The sequence below is a fragment of the Dama dama genome, chromosome 20 (assembly GCF_033118175.1).
Source record: "Dama dama isolate Ldn47 chromosome 20, ASM3311817v1, whole genome shotgun sequence".
Taxonomy (NCBI): domain Eukaryota; kingdom Metazoa; phylum Chordata; class Mammalia; order Artiodactyla; family Cervidae; genus Dama; species Dama dama.
The window spans coordinates 15,637,142-15,652,124 of NC_083700.1; the positions used below are offsets into that span (position 1 = coordinate 15,637,142).

The 14,983-nt window shown below is 49.1% G+C and overlaps 2 protein-coding genes across 6 annotated transcripts in view; one reads left to right on the forward strand and one right to left on the reverse strand.

Moving 5' to 3' along the window:
• Positions 1-2,158: 2,158 nt before the first annotated feature.
• TTC24 (tetratricopeptide repeat domain 24) lies at positions 2,159-9,252 on the reverse strand. Its single transcript, XM_061119851.1, has 9 exons — positions 8,547-9,252; positions 8,151-8,354; positions 7,405-7,533; positions 7,155-7,267; positions 6,717-6,815; positions 3,903-4,000; positions 3,655-3,755; positions 2,960-3,056; positions 2,159-2,538 (listed from the first exon to the last, which is right to left on the reverse strand). The coding sequence occupies exons 1-9, from the start codon at positions 9,250-9,252 to the stop codon at positions 2,457-2,459; spliced, it is 1,629 nt and encodes a 542-aa protein (XP_060975834.1). The 3' UTR covers positions 2,159-2,456.
• Positions 9,253-13,879: 4,627 nt separating this feature from the next.
• IQGAP3 (IQ motif containing GTPase activating protein 3) overlaps positions 13,880-14,983 on the forward strand; it is a 39,482-nt gene continuing 38,378 nt past the window's right edge. For all 5 annotated transcript variants that reach the window (XM_061120541.1, XM_061120539.1, XM_061120544.1 and 2 more), the window contains exon 1: positions 13,880-13,972. In XM_061120541.1, the coding sequence (XP_060976524.1) occupies positions 13,936-13,972 (37 nt within the window). In that variant the 5' untranslated portion in view covers positions 13,880-13,935. The remainder of the gene's footprint in view (positions 13,973-14,983) is intronic.

Consider the following 14,983-nt stretch of genomic DNA (forward strand, 5'->3'; position numbering starts at 1 on the left):
TCCCCTCCCCAGGGGATCTTTCTGACCCAGGAATTAAGCCCGGGTCTCCTACACTGAAGGTGGATTAGGAAACTGAGGCTCAAAGATGTTGAATGATATGTCCAGTGATACACTGATAACTGTCAGCGGAGATAGGACCCAAGCAGCTTGACCTAGTCTGAAGTCTTAAGCATTATTCTATACTGAAATGCCTCTCTAAATGCTGAGCTATATAACTGAAGGGTTATCAACTGCTGACTTCATTCAGATGAGATGTAACTAAAAAATAATAACACAAAACATATCCCACCATACACACTTAGAATTTATGAAACAACCAATGAAGGCTGTCTTCAGGAAGGCAGTGCCCAATCTATTCCACCTTGCTGCCTTTCACATTTTGGAGTTTACTCTGGAAAATGCCTTCAAAACCAACTTAAGAAGGGCATGTTGGGCTTCCCTGGTGCTCAGTGGTAAAGAATCTACCTACAGTGCAGGAGACACAGGTTCAATCCCTGATCTGGGAAGATCCCATGGGCAGAGGAGCAACTAAGTCCGTGTGCCACAACTACTGAGCCTGTGCTCCAGAGCCTAGGAGCTGCAACTACTGAAGCCCATGTGCCTATACAACCCATGCTGTGGACAAGAGGAGATTCCATTGCAATAAGAAGCCTGAGTACCGCAGCTAGAGAGTAGCCCCTGCTCACCACAACTAGAGAAAAGCCTGTGCAGCAATGAAGACCCAGCACAGTAAAAAAATAAATAAAAAAATTTTAAAGAAAGGGGGCATGAGGATTATTTGCTGAGTTCCAGATGCTCTGCCTATATTATCTAATTTGATCCTGTCCATCCTATGATGTATTTTTGTCCTTATGTTATAGATGAGAAGTTGAGTAGCAGAGAGAAGTTAAGTAATTTTCCTAACATAATATAGCTATAAAATGGTAGAGCTGATGATGGTTGATCCTGACCAAGTACCAATACTCTTGTGTAGCAGATGCTGCTACTTGTCACTCAAAATCATTCTCCTTTCTTCTTTCTTCATTTAAAGGCAGTTTGATTGGCTTTGTTACAGTCAGTGAATCTGCATCTCAGTCAAGACATCTCCAATGCCTGACAAGATAAAAAGCTCCATTGAGATAAGGAAGATTAACAAAACCTGGTTATGTGCCTGAAACCTAGTAGGTCCTCTATCTACAAATATTTTAATTAATCCTTAAAATCTAATTGTGAAGTAATTCACAGTGCAGTAGAATGCCTCTTATCTGACACGACTAGGACTAAATTATTTTATTTCAACAAACATTCATTTGCTGTCTGTCAAAATGTGACCAGGGTCTTGCCTTTGAGGATAAGGCCAAAGATTGTAGTTATCCGTCTTCTTTCTTGCATAAACCTCACCACTTACATATCACCTACCAGTTTGAAGTCTGCTTCCTTAAGTTGGAACAAAAAATTGATGGCATATTTAAAACAATCTGAGTGCAAAATTCATCGAGATTTTTATGATTTCCCCCAACTTGTAATAGTCTCTCCGCTCACATCTAATTCAACAGTAGTTTTTAAGGTCACTCACCTGAATTTCGTCTTCCAAAGATTCAATTTAGTTGTCATAGAAACAGCTTGTTTTCACACTCTTAGTTCATCAGTTTAATTGCAAACTACAATAACACATACAATTGGAATAAACACATTTGGTATCAAACATGAACAACTGTTGGTAAGCAATGGCTTAACTGGGGGAGTTGAACTGCACAGCATCCTAAAGGTACTCACTGCCTAGGTATGAATCTCAGCTTCACTTACTAGTTGTGTGACTTGGCAGGTAACCCAGTTAACCTTTGTGCCTTCTTTTCCTCATCTGTGAAAGGGGATTCATCTGCTGTGAGGATTAAGGGAGAAGGCACTTGTGAAGCACTTACAACAGGGTGTGGCATATGCTAAGTGAGCAATGTTACAGAATACTGTTGTTGCAGCAGCTAGCAGCCCTACTGCTGCTATAGGCCTGAGGGGCCCTGCATCCAGCATCTGCTTTTCTTGTGTGTGGAGGAAGAGGAATGCATCAATAGCTCAGTTAAGGTGGATCTTCTGTAGCATGAGATCCCCATTTCCCATATGAGAAAATGGAGTCAGTGACCCTAAAGTGTCTTAAATAAGATGTCATGCTTTTAAGAACTGGCAAGGCCAGATTGTGAAGTTTGATGCCAGAAAGAAAGGGGAGAAATTTACCATCCGTTTTCATTTTTTCTATTCCCTATTGAATCCAAAAATCCTGATGAGAAGCACCCAGAACGCCTTGGTGCTGAGACTGCCAAGCCCTCGTCCAGCCTGCTCGGGGGCCCACTTGCAGACATTGTATTCCATGCCCATGCAGTGCTCACCGGAAACGATGGGGAAGGGGTTCAGTCCCAGAAGTCCCTGAGGTGTGTATGTTGGGTAGGTACTGCAGAGGTCATGCTGTGACCAACAGGGGATGGTCACATGATTATGCAGAAGCCAGACTCCATGGATCTCCTCTGAGGGTTCCTGCCGGGAGGTTTCCTGGGCTGTCTGAATGACCTGAAGGAGGCAGAGAGGGGGCAGTGGGAGTGACTAGGGAGAGAAAGAGAAGGCAGCTTGCTCTGGCTCCAGCTTCTGTAACCCTCTCTGGCCCTACCTCTGCTGGTGCCCTACCAGGGCAGGGGGGAATACGCTGAAGCCGTGTGTTCCCCCATTCAGCAGGACTCGCCCTTTAGCAGAGGCCTACACTCAGGCCATGCAGGAGGCGGGGGACACTCTGGACCTCCAGAGCTGGCTGAAGGTTGTGCAGATTGCTAAAGGGCAAAGTCAGAGAGGCTCAAAGCACCATGTCCCCAAGCAACAGACCACCTCTTCCTCCAACTTGAACAGTGATCATGTTCCATTAAAGTCATCCAAAGTCACATCCCTCCTACTTCTTTTATCCATTCTCCAGGCTTCATCCCTCCTCCCAGGTACCCACCTATTGCCACGGGGCCTGCTGGGTACCAGAAGGCCAGGGTTCTCCATTCTGAGGGGGCCTTGGCCTCCAAATGAGAGATGGGCCTTGGGTCTTGGGCCTGGATGGAGAGAAACAAACACATTCATCACAGGCCTTGCTGCCCCAAGAACCATCATGGGGGGAAAGAGACATCTTTGGGAGAAGAACCAGGAGGGTGGGTATCAGGGGATGTTTTGGTCACTGTACACAGATGGTCCACCTGTACAGGGCAGGTGCTTGGCAAACTTGGGCTGACTAGATGGGAATGATTCACCAGTGTTACTGGCGCCTGGAGGAAAACACACTGAAAAGAAGACATCAGTGAATTCAAGTCACCAAGAAGCAGGGAACTCTGTCCTCAGAGTGCAAAGCCTTTGGGGGAAGAGACTAGTAAGCTAAGGTAAGAAAAGCATCCAGTGCCTGGCATGTAGTAGGTGTGTAAACCTTGGTGCTCCAAGATACAAAGTTCTAGATGTTAGGAAAGCCTCAGGAGCACAGGGGAGGAGGCAAATTCAGGAAAGGGTTTAGGTAAAATGGTCCAGGGCCTTGAGAGAGCAGAAAGCAGGGAGGGCTGGTCCTGGCCTTGGAAATATGACAAGTGGGAGGGTGGGGTAAAGGAAGTAAGAGCACTCCCATTTGGGGGAAGGTGATGCTAGAAGCAGCTTCCTTAGACTCACCCTCCAGCCTTGGTGCCCAAGATGTCGTGGGAACATTCGCTGACTCTTCCTCCTTCTCCTCGCGGCCTTCCTCTAACTCATCTTCCCACCCACCGGCAGATCTGTAGAGGTAGGAAACAGGGGGCAGAGTGGTACTCTGGCCAGGTCCCCTGCACCCCATGTCCTACCCACTGTGCCAGGCTGTGACACCTCCCAACACACCCCCGAGGCCACATCCGTCCCTGAAGCTCTGCCTCCACCCTGCTTACCTATGCTGCACTCCTGGTGTGCCCCTGTCTACCCTGGCTGGGGTCCCTTCCACCAGGCAGGCGCCACCTGGAGCCAGGGATCTCCCTGGAGCTGAGGTCTAGGAATGAAGAGGGGTAAACGGGATCAGTTTGAGAAAAATGGCCATTCCAGCTGTGGTTGTGGTGTGAATGTATGTTCCTTCCACACACAATGGGCCCAGAGAGACAGAGAAGTGCAAGAGACAGCTGGGCTGTGCCTGTGTCTAAGGATGAAATTACAGGGCAAGGCCCTTTGTTCTGTTAAGGTCCCCAGTAGTAACTCTTAAATTAGAACTCAAGCTCATGGACTATCAGACCTGGCCAGAGCTTGATGACCACCTCATCCTTCCTGGGGCCTCCAGGGACAAAGCCACAGAAAGTTGGTGACCAACTTCAGATAGAATCTAGGTCTTCTGACCCCTAATCCAGTCATCTGCTTATACCAAGATAATTTTGCAAACTATAAATATGATGTCCTACTCTTTCAAGTAAAGTGTTAATCATTCAGTCGTGTCCAACTCTTTGCAATCCCGTGGACTGTAGCCCGCTAGGTTCCTTTGTCCGTGAAATTCTCCAGGCAAGAATACTGGAGTGGGTAGCCATTTCCTTCTCCAGGGGATCTTCCCAAGAGAGGACATCAGTTCAGCTCAGTCTCAGTCGTGTCTGACTCTTTGAGACCCCATGGACTGTAGCACGCCAGGCTTCCCTGTCCATCACCAACTCCCGGAGCTTACTCAAACTCATGTCCATCAAGTCCATGATGCCATCCAACCATCTCGTCCTATGTTGTCCCCTTCTACTCCTGTCTTCAATCGTTTCCAGCATCAGGGTCTTTTCCAGTGAGTCAGTTCTTCGCATCAGGTGGTCAAAGTATTAGAGCTTCAGCTTCAGCATCAATCCTTCCGATGACTATTCAGGACTAATTTCCTTTAGGATTGATTGGTTGGATCTCCTTACAGTCCAAGGGACTCTCAAGAGTCTTTGTTTTCCAATACCACAGTTCAAAAGCATCAATTCTTCAGCGCTCAGCTTTCTTTATAGTCCAACTCTCACATCCATACATAACTACTGGAAAAACCATAGCTTTGGCTAGACAGACCTTTGTCAGCAAAGTAATGTCTCTGTTCTTTAATATGCTGTCTAGGTTGGTCACAACTTTTCTTCCAAGGAGCAAGTATCTTTTAATTTCATGGCGGCAGTCACCATCTGCAGTGATTTTGGAGCCCAAGAAAATAAAGTCTCTCGCTGTTTCCATTGTTTCTCCATCAATTTGCCATGGAATGATGGGACCAGATGATCTTAGTTTTTTGAATGTTGAGTTTGTTTTTTTTTTCCGGCCCGCCCCCTAATGTTGAGTTTTAAGCTAGCTTTCTCACTCTCCTCTTTCACTTTCATCAAGAGGCTCTTTAGTTCTTCTTCACTTTCTGCCATAAGGGTGGTGTCATCTGCGTATCTGAGGTTATTGATATTTATCCTGGCAATCTTGATTCCAGCTTGTGCTTCATCCAGCCTGGCATTTCCCATGATGTAGTCTGCATAGAAGTTAAATAAGCAGGGTGACAATATACAGCCTTGACGTAATCCCTTCCCAATTTGGAACCAGTCTGTTTTTCCATGTCCTGTTCTAACTGTTGCTTCTTGACCTGCATACAGATTTCTCAGGAGGCAGGTAAGATGGTCTGGTATTCCCATCTCTTGAAGAATTTTCTACAGTTTATTGTGATTGACACAATCAAAGGCTTTGGTGTAATCAATAAAGCAAAAGTAGATGCTTTTCTGGAACTCTCTTGTTTTTTTGATGATCCAGTGGATGTTGGCAATTTGATTTCTGGTTCCTCTGCCTTTTCTAAATCCAGCTTGAACATCTGGAAGTTCATGGTTCACGTACTTTTGAAACCTGGCTTGGAGAATTTTGAGCATTACTTTGTTGGCATGTGAGATGAGTGCAATCGTGTGGTAGAGACATAAAACCTAGCAAATAAATATAACAAACATTCAAGCATAATTTCAATTCCTGGGGTAAGTAGGTTGCCTGAGAAATCTCAAAGTGTGAGGGAAGAGGCAGTTGAAGAGACACTGACCTGTTGAGAGATGATGGGAGGTAGAGAGGGAGGGAGGAGGAGTTCGGAGAAGGAGGGGCGCAGGTAGAGACCCACAGAGAACTGTCCCCTAGAGAATGAGAGGAGAGAGAGAACATCCTTGGAGCACTGCTCCCATCCTGTGGCTCTTTTGGGAACTGCAGCCAAAGACAAAACCACGTCCTGCAGGTTTGGCTCAGTTATCTTTGATGGTGTGTGTGAAAGTGTGCTCAGTCATGTCTGACTCTTTGGGATTCGATGGACTGTAGCCCACTAGGCTCCTTCTGTCCATGGGATTATCCTGGCAAGAATACTGAGTGGGTTGCTATTTTCTCCTCCAAGGGCTCTTCCAAACCCAGGGATGGAACCTGTGTCTCATGGGGTTCCTGCATTGGTAGGCGGATTCCTTACCACTGAGCCACCTGGGAAGCCCCATCTTCAATGGCAGCCTTTGGCCTTCACCCACTGGGCTAGTTACCAATCAGCCAAAGCCCTGGCACAGCCCTGGTGTTGGGGACGTGCCACAATCCCCCACCCACCGCCCCACCCCCAGGTGGCCTCTGGAAAGTGGTATGTGTCCCCCATGCAGGCCCTGGGGCAGATGAACACAGACGAGCAGTCAAGTGCAGCATCCTTGACATCAGCTCCACGCATCACCACCCCTTTCTCTGGGTAACCTCTCCCCACCCCCTACTGCTTGTCTCGGGTGTCATCTCACCAGGGTGTGAGTCGGAAGCAGCCCACCCCGGGCCAAGTGGGTCCTTATGGCATCTGTCAGCTTGGCCACCAGCCGCTCTCGCACAGAATCTGACTCCTTCTGGGGAGAGAGTGGATAATGGGGTAGTGGGGAGAGCCTGGGTTTCGGGACCGGGGAAGAAATAGAAAAGGAGGACGGGAGGGGCCTTTGTCTCCTCTCTTTTCTAGCCCATTCCTGAGCCTTTGCCAGCATCCTGCCACCGCCTACCCAGAACCATGGACAGAGGTGGATTCTTCCTCACAGTAGTGTCCCAGGACCCAGCACCCCATGTGCCCAATGCACATTTGATGAGTGAATGGATGGTGGGGAGAGACAGGAATATCAGCTGGAGAAAGCATGTCAGGAGAGCAACTGGAGGGCTATTGGGAAACGGTTAGATTCTGGGATGGAGGATCTCACCGGACACCGGGCCAGCGCTTCCTTATAGTACTTCAGAGCCTGGTCATGCTGTCCCAGTCTGGCTGCAGCAGCCCCCAGGCCCTCACAGGCCTGCCATTGCCCCTTCACGTCCCCTGAGGAAGACAGTCTGAGAGGTCCTCCCCTGGCTCCCAACCCCACCGACCCTCCCCTCCAGAGGTCCTCCCCACCAGCCCCAAGGATCCTCAGGCTTTGCCCCACCCCAAGCCACCTGCAAACCCCTCCCCCTCACCAGCGTCCCGGGCAGCCTGTAGAGCATGTAGGTAGTTGTCTCTGGCGGCCTTGTGGTCTCCCAGCTGGCTCATTGCAAATGCCAGGCTGCCAAAGCTCCAGCCCTGCTCCCTCCGCTGCCCCACAGAGCCTGGGGACAGAGCCCACCCCATCCTAAGAGACAACTTGGCCTGCTGGGGCATCAGAACTCTGCCCCCACCCCAACGAGGAAGGGAGGGTTGCCAGGAGTCCTGCTGCACAACCATGGCACACCTCCAGAGGCACCATGAAGGCTTGAACTCTTGAAACCCAGCCTGAGTTTTGGCCTGAATGCCTCCCCAGGCTACTTTGAGCCACATAAAAACCCAGGGAGGCAGGCAAGGCAGGTATTAATAGCTCCATTTTTTAAATACATGCAACCTGAAGCTCAGAAAGTGAAAATAATGTGCTGAAAAGTCACACAATCATTTAGAAGCACTGGGCTCCACTTCAGGCCTCCCCTTCCAGCCAGGTTCTTCTCTCTGCCCGTTGCTGCCTTCCCTACCCCAGGCCTCAGCCTCTGGGCCCATAACCCTCTGTCCTGCCTGGCTGTCCCATCTCCTGCACCCTCCCACCCCCACTTTCTCTTCCCTGGTTCTGGACTTCCCAGTCTAATTAGTTCTAAAGTATAACCATAATTAGCTCTAGAGTTCCAGCCCTGGGGCTTCAGCTGGAACCCCACTCCTAGCCCCTTGGTCTGAGCCTCACTCCCCAGTCCCTGGTACCCACCGTGCAGGTCGGCAGCCTTCTGGTGGAACTCCCGGGCTTCCTGATAGTTGCCGAGGGCATTGTGGGCCATCCCAAGGTTCCTTAGCACCGTGGCCTCCTCTCCTGGCTCCCGGCACAGGGGCAGGGCTTGCAGGAAGGCCTCTACCGCTAGCGGGAACAGCTGGAGCTGGGAGTAGCCCAGGCCTAGATCGTTATAGAGCTGCCCTAGAGGGCATGGCCAATGTCACTGATCAGATGCTGCTGAAGCTGTTCTGGTGCAGCCCCTGTCCCACTCTCCCAGGGTTCCCCCAGCCCCTCCCAGCCCTCAGAAATGCCTCTGCTTCCACCCCATTTCTCAGAGTATCACCCGTTCTGAAACCCCCCAGATCCCGCACTGTCTCAGCCCCAAGGCCTCACCCAGCAGTCCCCGCTCAGTGCTTCTCTCAGCAAGCCTCCGACTTTCCTCCAGCACCTGCATGACTTCACTCACCCCATGCTGCCCGCTCTTCAGCATACAGCCTGCTGCAGCCCCTAATGCCAGGGCTGAAGCCTGGGGCTGCCCCGCTTGGGCATAGGCCCGGCTCGCTTCTCGCAGGCAGTGGGCTGCTAGCCCAGGCTGTCCCAGAGCCCGGTAGCAGGCTCCCATTTTTGCCTGGGCTTGTCCCTGGTCACCTAGTGGCTGGTAGTGGCACAGGGCCTTGTGGTACCAGGCCAAAGCTTGAGGCAGGTCACCCAGGGCATGGTAGGCCAAAGCCACATTGAAACACTGGTCGCCATGACACCCGCTCGGGGCCGTCTCTTGAGGCTGAGCGCGTAGGAGCAGCTCAAGGCCTCTGGCTGGGTCCCCAGTCTCCACGTAGGCAGCCCCCAGGTTGAAGGCACAGGCCCGGAGAACAGGGGTGTCTCTGGTTTGTGGTGACCTGGAAGCCAGGAGGAAAGCCCTCTGGAAGCTGGTCAAGGCCTCATGGTTCCGGCCAGCCAGTAGGGCCCTGTGGCCAGCCCTGGTGAGGGCTGGGATGGTGGCCTCTTGCTGAGGCCGCTTTCTTTTCTTCTTTTTCTTCTTGGAGCTTGAGGATGAGAGCGAGGGTTCTTGGGGGGCATCCTCAGTATCGAGGGAAGACATAGTGCTGACAATAGGGAGCAGAGTGGTCAGTGTGTTATCCTTGGTCCTCCAAAGGACCACTGTCCCTCTACAGCAATTCAGCTCTACTTCTGCCCTGGTGTGACCCTCAGGGTTGCAAGGATTTCTCTCTGCCATCTCACTTTGCTTCACCTATCCCATTGGACACCACATCAACTCTCACTCTAATGTCCTGACTAATTGTTCATCCTCCAAGACTCATTTTAAGACAAGGAGGGGGCAGGGCACACTCTTTAAAAAAAATGACTTAGCCTGAGGACCCAACATAGACTGATTAGAACCAACTGGGTCCAAGATGGCGGACTCAACTTCCACTTGACCTTGAGCCTCAGTATACTCTTAGTGTAACACACCACAGGTGCCATGATGGTTCTAAGGATGACCACAAAATGTCAAAAAGTGGGTGGTGGCCCAATTCCTTGAAATCCCCACCCCTTTTCCAAAACAACTGGAATACTCCTCCCAATCATTAGCCTATGTAATCACCTCAATACTGAGGATACCCACCAAGAGCCTATGTAAAAATTGACAACCCCACACACTCTGTCTGTGGAGTGTGTTTCTTCCCTGACTAAACCTTCTTTCTTTTTACTATGGCTCAACATTGAATTCTTTCCTGCCTGATGCCAAGAACACATACTTGGCGTCCACCCCAGGGACTTGGACATGGGATGTGGCCATCCTCTCTTGAACCACTCTCTTTCTTGCAACAATTTCAAGTAACAGCTTCCTTCAGAAAGCCCCTCCCCTCAACCAGCTGGGTCCTTCTTCTGCACTCCCATAGTGCTTATCTGTACTTAGGTCTTTTATGGCATTTTTCACACCGGGTTAGGGTTGTTGACTTTCTTAACCATTTCCCCCACTAGATTTGGAGCAGCTCGAATGTTCTAAAACAGTAGATTCTCAACATATGTTTACCGAATGAGATGAAAAAGTTGTGGACATGGATGGTGGGGAAGGCTGCACAACAATGTGAGTATACTTAATGCTGCTGAACTGTATGCTTAGAAAAGGTTTAAAATGGTGAATTTCATGTTACATATAGATTTTTGCCACAATAAAAAAGGTATACTGAATGAATAAATGAATGGATGAACGAACAAAGCACATACAGGGCCTCTGCTCCACCATCTCCTTCACTCTGTGCATCCAAAGACATCCACTCAATCTACATACTCCTGCTGTCTAATCTCAAGGTAGAGTTCAAGTCGGTTCAACAAAAACTCAGTGAGCTCCTGCTGTGTGCCAGGAGCCATACAAGGCACTGAAGGTACAAAACTGATGAGGCCATGTAACTGGCAAGGGGCCAGCTTTCAGGAGCAAGGCTTCTGTGTCTCCGTTCACTGCCTGCTCCGTATCTCAAGGGGAACCTCTTTCTCCCCTGCCTCCTTGATTTTCTGTCTGCTTGCTAGTTTTGGTCACCTAACATCCTGCTGTTGTCTCCAGGGCACTGTTAAACCAAATACATTTCTCTCATCAGCATGTGTTTCTCGTTAGTATCTCTCCCCTAGAAAGGCAAAGCCTTTTTCCTGAATTCTTCTCCCAAGAGACAGGAAAAGGAGTGGAAAAGGCCCAAGAGCTGAGTTCTCAGTCCCTCCCATGTTCTTCTTCTTCTTCCCTGCTGCTTTTTTTTTTTTTTAGGAGAAGCAAGCAAAGGTGATACATTCTCTTTTTAAAGAAACTACCCCTGCTCCTAACAGCACCCAGAAATTCTGTCTCTTTGAGGCCCTTTTTCCTGGCCATTCCTGGCTACCCCCACCAGACCTTGAGGCCCCAGGCACAGGCGCCTTACCTTCTTTGATCTTCTCTGTAGCTGACTTTCTGGAATGGTCCCTCTGGCTAGGGTTACCTCTCTCAGCTCATAGCTCAGAGCCCCTGGGGTTACCAGACAACCAGGTACCGCCCTCAACGCCTAGGGAATTCTTTGATTGACAGCTCAGATATCCTATCTTAGTGCTGAACTCTGCTGGTGCTTGGGCACAGATACCTGGATTTCTTTGCCCTTCCTGCCCCATCTCTCCCCACTCTTGCAGACACATGCTTCAAGTCCTTCACTTCAAGCAAGAATCAAAGCAGCAAGGGCTTGTTGCTAGTTATAGCTTCAAAGATCATCTATCACATTCCCTCATTTCACAGAGGAAGGGACCTCTGAAGAGCAGGTGTGACTTGCCTGAGGTCACAAAGCAGTCATGAGGCTGAGATTAGAGCCCAGGTTTTCTGATTCTGGGCTAACTAGCCTAAGGTCCCTTCCACTAACCATGATAACCGTGATTGCAAGTTTTAATGAGGTGTGGGTTGTCCCAGCAGTGAACCCTTTCACACACACACGAACACACTCATACACTGTACTTCTGTGTGGTAGTTTTACATTTGGGAAGAGGGTGAAAAGTTGATGGTCAGGAAAGGCCTGGAGATCAGAAGAGCCTCTCTGCCCCCGGACTCCTTTTCCCAGCTCCACTGATCTGCAACCTCCAGGTTCTGCTTAATGAGAGAACAGCAGGACCCAGGAAAACAGGCACCTACTGCCCTAACTCACCAAGGGTGGCCTGCATCAGAAAGCAAATGTCCTCATTTATCTAGGAGAAAGGCCTCTTTTAAGTAGAGAGGCCATGGCCAGAAACACAATTATAAGGAAGTAGTTGGGCTCACTTGCATTTGCCAGGCAGACTTGGTTGAGTGCCTGCCGTGTGCAAGGCCAGTGCTGTGTGCCACAGATAGTGCCCATGCCCGAGGCGGGCTCTCCTGGCTGCCTGCCGCTTCTGCCCATGGGCTGGGCCTTCAGGATGCTACCACACCATAACCAGAGTCAAATATGCTGCTCAGTCTGTTGCTCACTGAGCAGCCTCTCTTAAGGGAAAAAAATGATTTGGGAAGGGGGCAGGGACTGAAACTAATCTCACTAAGTTTCCAATGACCTCTTAATAATCTAGTGATCATTTCTGGATCATTTTTCTTGTTTGATTCCCTGCTGTATCTGACATATCCTTACAAGTCTCTGCTTACATGGCTCCATGAGCCACTGTGTCCTGGCTCTTTCTCCTGTGCTAACAACTCCTTCTCCATCTCCGTTGCTTGCCTTCTGTCCCCTTCTTCTTCTTTTTTTTTTAAATTTTAATTTATTTGGCTGCACCAGGTCTCAGTTGTGGCATGCAGGATCTTCGATCTTTGTTGTGGCATGTGGGACCTTTAGTTGCAACATGCAGACTCTTTAGTTGCAGCATGTGGGATCTAGTTCCTTGACCAGGGATGGAACACCCGGGCCCCTACCTTGAGAGCATGGAGTCTTAGCCACTGGGCCACCAGGGAAGTCCCTGTCCACCTCTAAAATACCAGTGTTCCCCAACACTCTGCTCTTTGCTCCTTTCTTACTTCACATACTCTTCCTCAAACACTTACTTCACCCAGTCCTCTGAATTTTTTTAATTGAAGTATCATTGATTTATAATCCTATGTTAGTTTCAGCATAGTGATTCAGTATTTTTGCAGATTATAACCTACCATGTGCTGTGCTTAGCAGTTCAGTCATGTCCGACTCTTTGAGAACCCTTGGACTGTAGCCTGCCAGGCTCCACTATCCATGGGGATTCTCTAGGCAAGAATACTGGAGTGGGTTGCCATGCCCTCCTCCAGGGGATGTATCCTATTATAGGCTATTATAAGATATTGGGTATAACTTCCTGTGCTATACAGTAAATCCTTGTTGCTTTTCTGTTTTATGTATAGTATTTGTATCTGTTTCTCTCATACACTTAATTTGTCCCTCTCCTCTTTGGTAACCAACAGTCTGTTTTCCATGTCTGTCAGTCTGTTTCTGTTTTGTATATACATTCATTGTATTATTTTTTTTACATTCCACATATAAGTGATATCATATAGTATTTGCCTTTTTCTGTTTGACTTATTTCACAAAGCATTATTATTTCACTGCTCTTAACAACAGCAATTATCTGCTCCCTCTGTGTATCACTGACCTCTGAGTTACTTGATTATGTGTTTATCACTTAAAGCAAGTTTCTTTAGGGCATTAACTGTGTTTGTTTATCTCTACATTGGGCTTCCCTGGTGGTGCTAGTGGTAAAGAACCCGTCTGACAATGCAGGAGACATAAAAGATGCAGGTTAGATCCCTGGGTTGGGAAGATTCCCGGGAGGAGGGCATGACAATCACTCTAGTATTTTTGCCTGGAGAATCCCATGGACGAGGAGCCTGGCGGGCTACAGTCCATTGGGTCGCAAAGAGTTGGACACGACTAAAGCGACTTAGCACGCACGCATCTCTGCATCAGCACCACCTTGTTCAGCGCATAGCACAAAATAGGCCCTCAAGTTAGCGAGACCAAAGAACACTATAGGAACGGGAGTGGGGTTAATGGGAATATTAGGGGGAAATGAAAATAGCAGGGGCAGGAGCAGAGGCTACTTGAAATAAGACGATTTAGCAGCGAAGGAGCCCTGGAGAAATAGCGACCCAAAGTACCGCAAGAAGGGGAACCGTCCTCCCAGCCTTGAGCGGTATCCTTCTTACCGGGTGTCACACCTCCGAAACCTGGTACTACAAATCCCAGAGGCCCCTGCGGCATAGACCGGAAGTATCCTGTCCGCCTGGGGCAACGGTGAGGGGCGGTGGCTGGGCGGCGGGAGATTCAAACCTGCTAGGAGGAGGAACATGGAGCGGAGAGGAGCGGGCCCGGGCCGGGCGATCTGTGAGTGCTAGAAGGGGCCGAGTAGGATCCGGTTGTGGTGCCACTGGTCGGGGACACGGCGGTCCTGGGAGAGGTTGGGGCTGGGGCTGGCTGGTACCCGCTGGACAAGGGGCAGCCGGACTGTGTTCAGTGGAGAGGGAGCACCCAGTTCGGACTCTGGCGGGCAGGAGTAAAGCTGTGAGCTGCGAAATGCTCTGACTTCTGTGTCGCGTTTCAAAGCTTACAAAGAGTTTTCTCCCTTATTCCCAAATTCTGGGGCTCCGGGGCTGGGAGAATGTAGGTGGTCTGGTTGGCTCCTTAAAAATTCAGCAGTTCATACTTGCCAAGCCCTGCCAGGGGACGGGACGCCTAACAAGACTTGATTTTTTGGTGCTTCTTTGAGACAATGCCTCTTAAACTTTATGGTGTCTGTTCTATCCCAGAGCGTCAGCAACAGTAGGTCTCAACTTGTGTCCATAATCTGCATTTATAACAGGCACCACTGGGCTTCTTCCATTAACCCCACCTAATTGTGATGCGGGTAGTCCATGTACCACATTTTCAAAAACACTGCTTTAGAGTGGGGTCAGAAAAATGGAAGTGCAGAAAGGTTTTCATCTGACCTGAGTGAAAGCAAAATCTTCTACTCCTTTCCCTTCTTCTCCATTTGGATTCAAAAAGCGAGGTCCATGTCTACCGATCAGTTGAAGGAAAGCTAGTTTCAGACCTGAAAAGAACAGGAAAACTGATTTTTTTTTTTTTTAAGACTCTGTGTATGTACAAAGTCCCGCCCACCTCTCACAGTCCTCAGTTCATAACTCTGAAGTGGTGTCATTCACTTACTGGTTTATTTTCCATGCTTAGCAACCAACTGTTCCTTGTACACCCCCTCAGAGGAACTGGTGGATTTCCTGCTGTTGGCCAGTGCTTTCAAATCTGAACATGGAGGAGGGTGTGTGTGTTTTAACTTGCTTAACTACCAATTCAAAGAAGCCCTGCCCCTCCCCCAAGTCATATCACAGGATAAGCAAT

Bases quoted from the DNA above. Each gene is read 5' to 3' on its own strand.
- TTC24 (XM_061119851.1), bottom strand. From the start codon at position 9,252: ATGTCTTCCCTCGATACTGAGGATGCCCCCCAAGAACCCTCGCTCTCA. The intron at 3,756-3,902 runs GTAAGCAGGGTG...CTACCTCTACAG, and splicing joins ACACCAGGAGTGCAGCATAG to ATCTGCCGGTGGGTGGGAAG. The intron at 3,057-3,654 runs GTGAGTCTAAGG...CTCTCCATCCAG, and splicing joins TTGGGCACCAAGGCTGGAGG to GCCCAAGACCCAAGGCCCAT.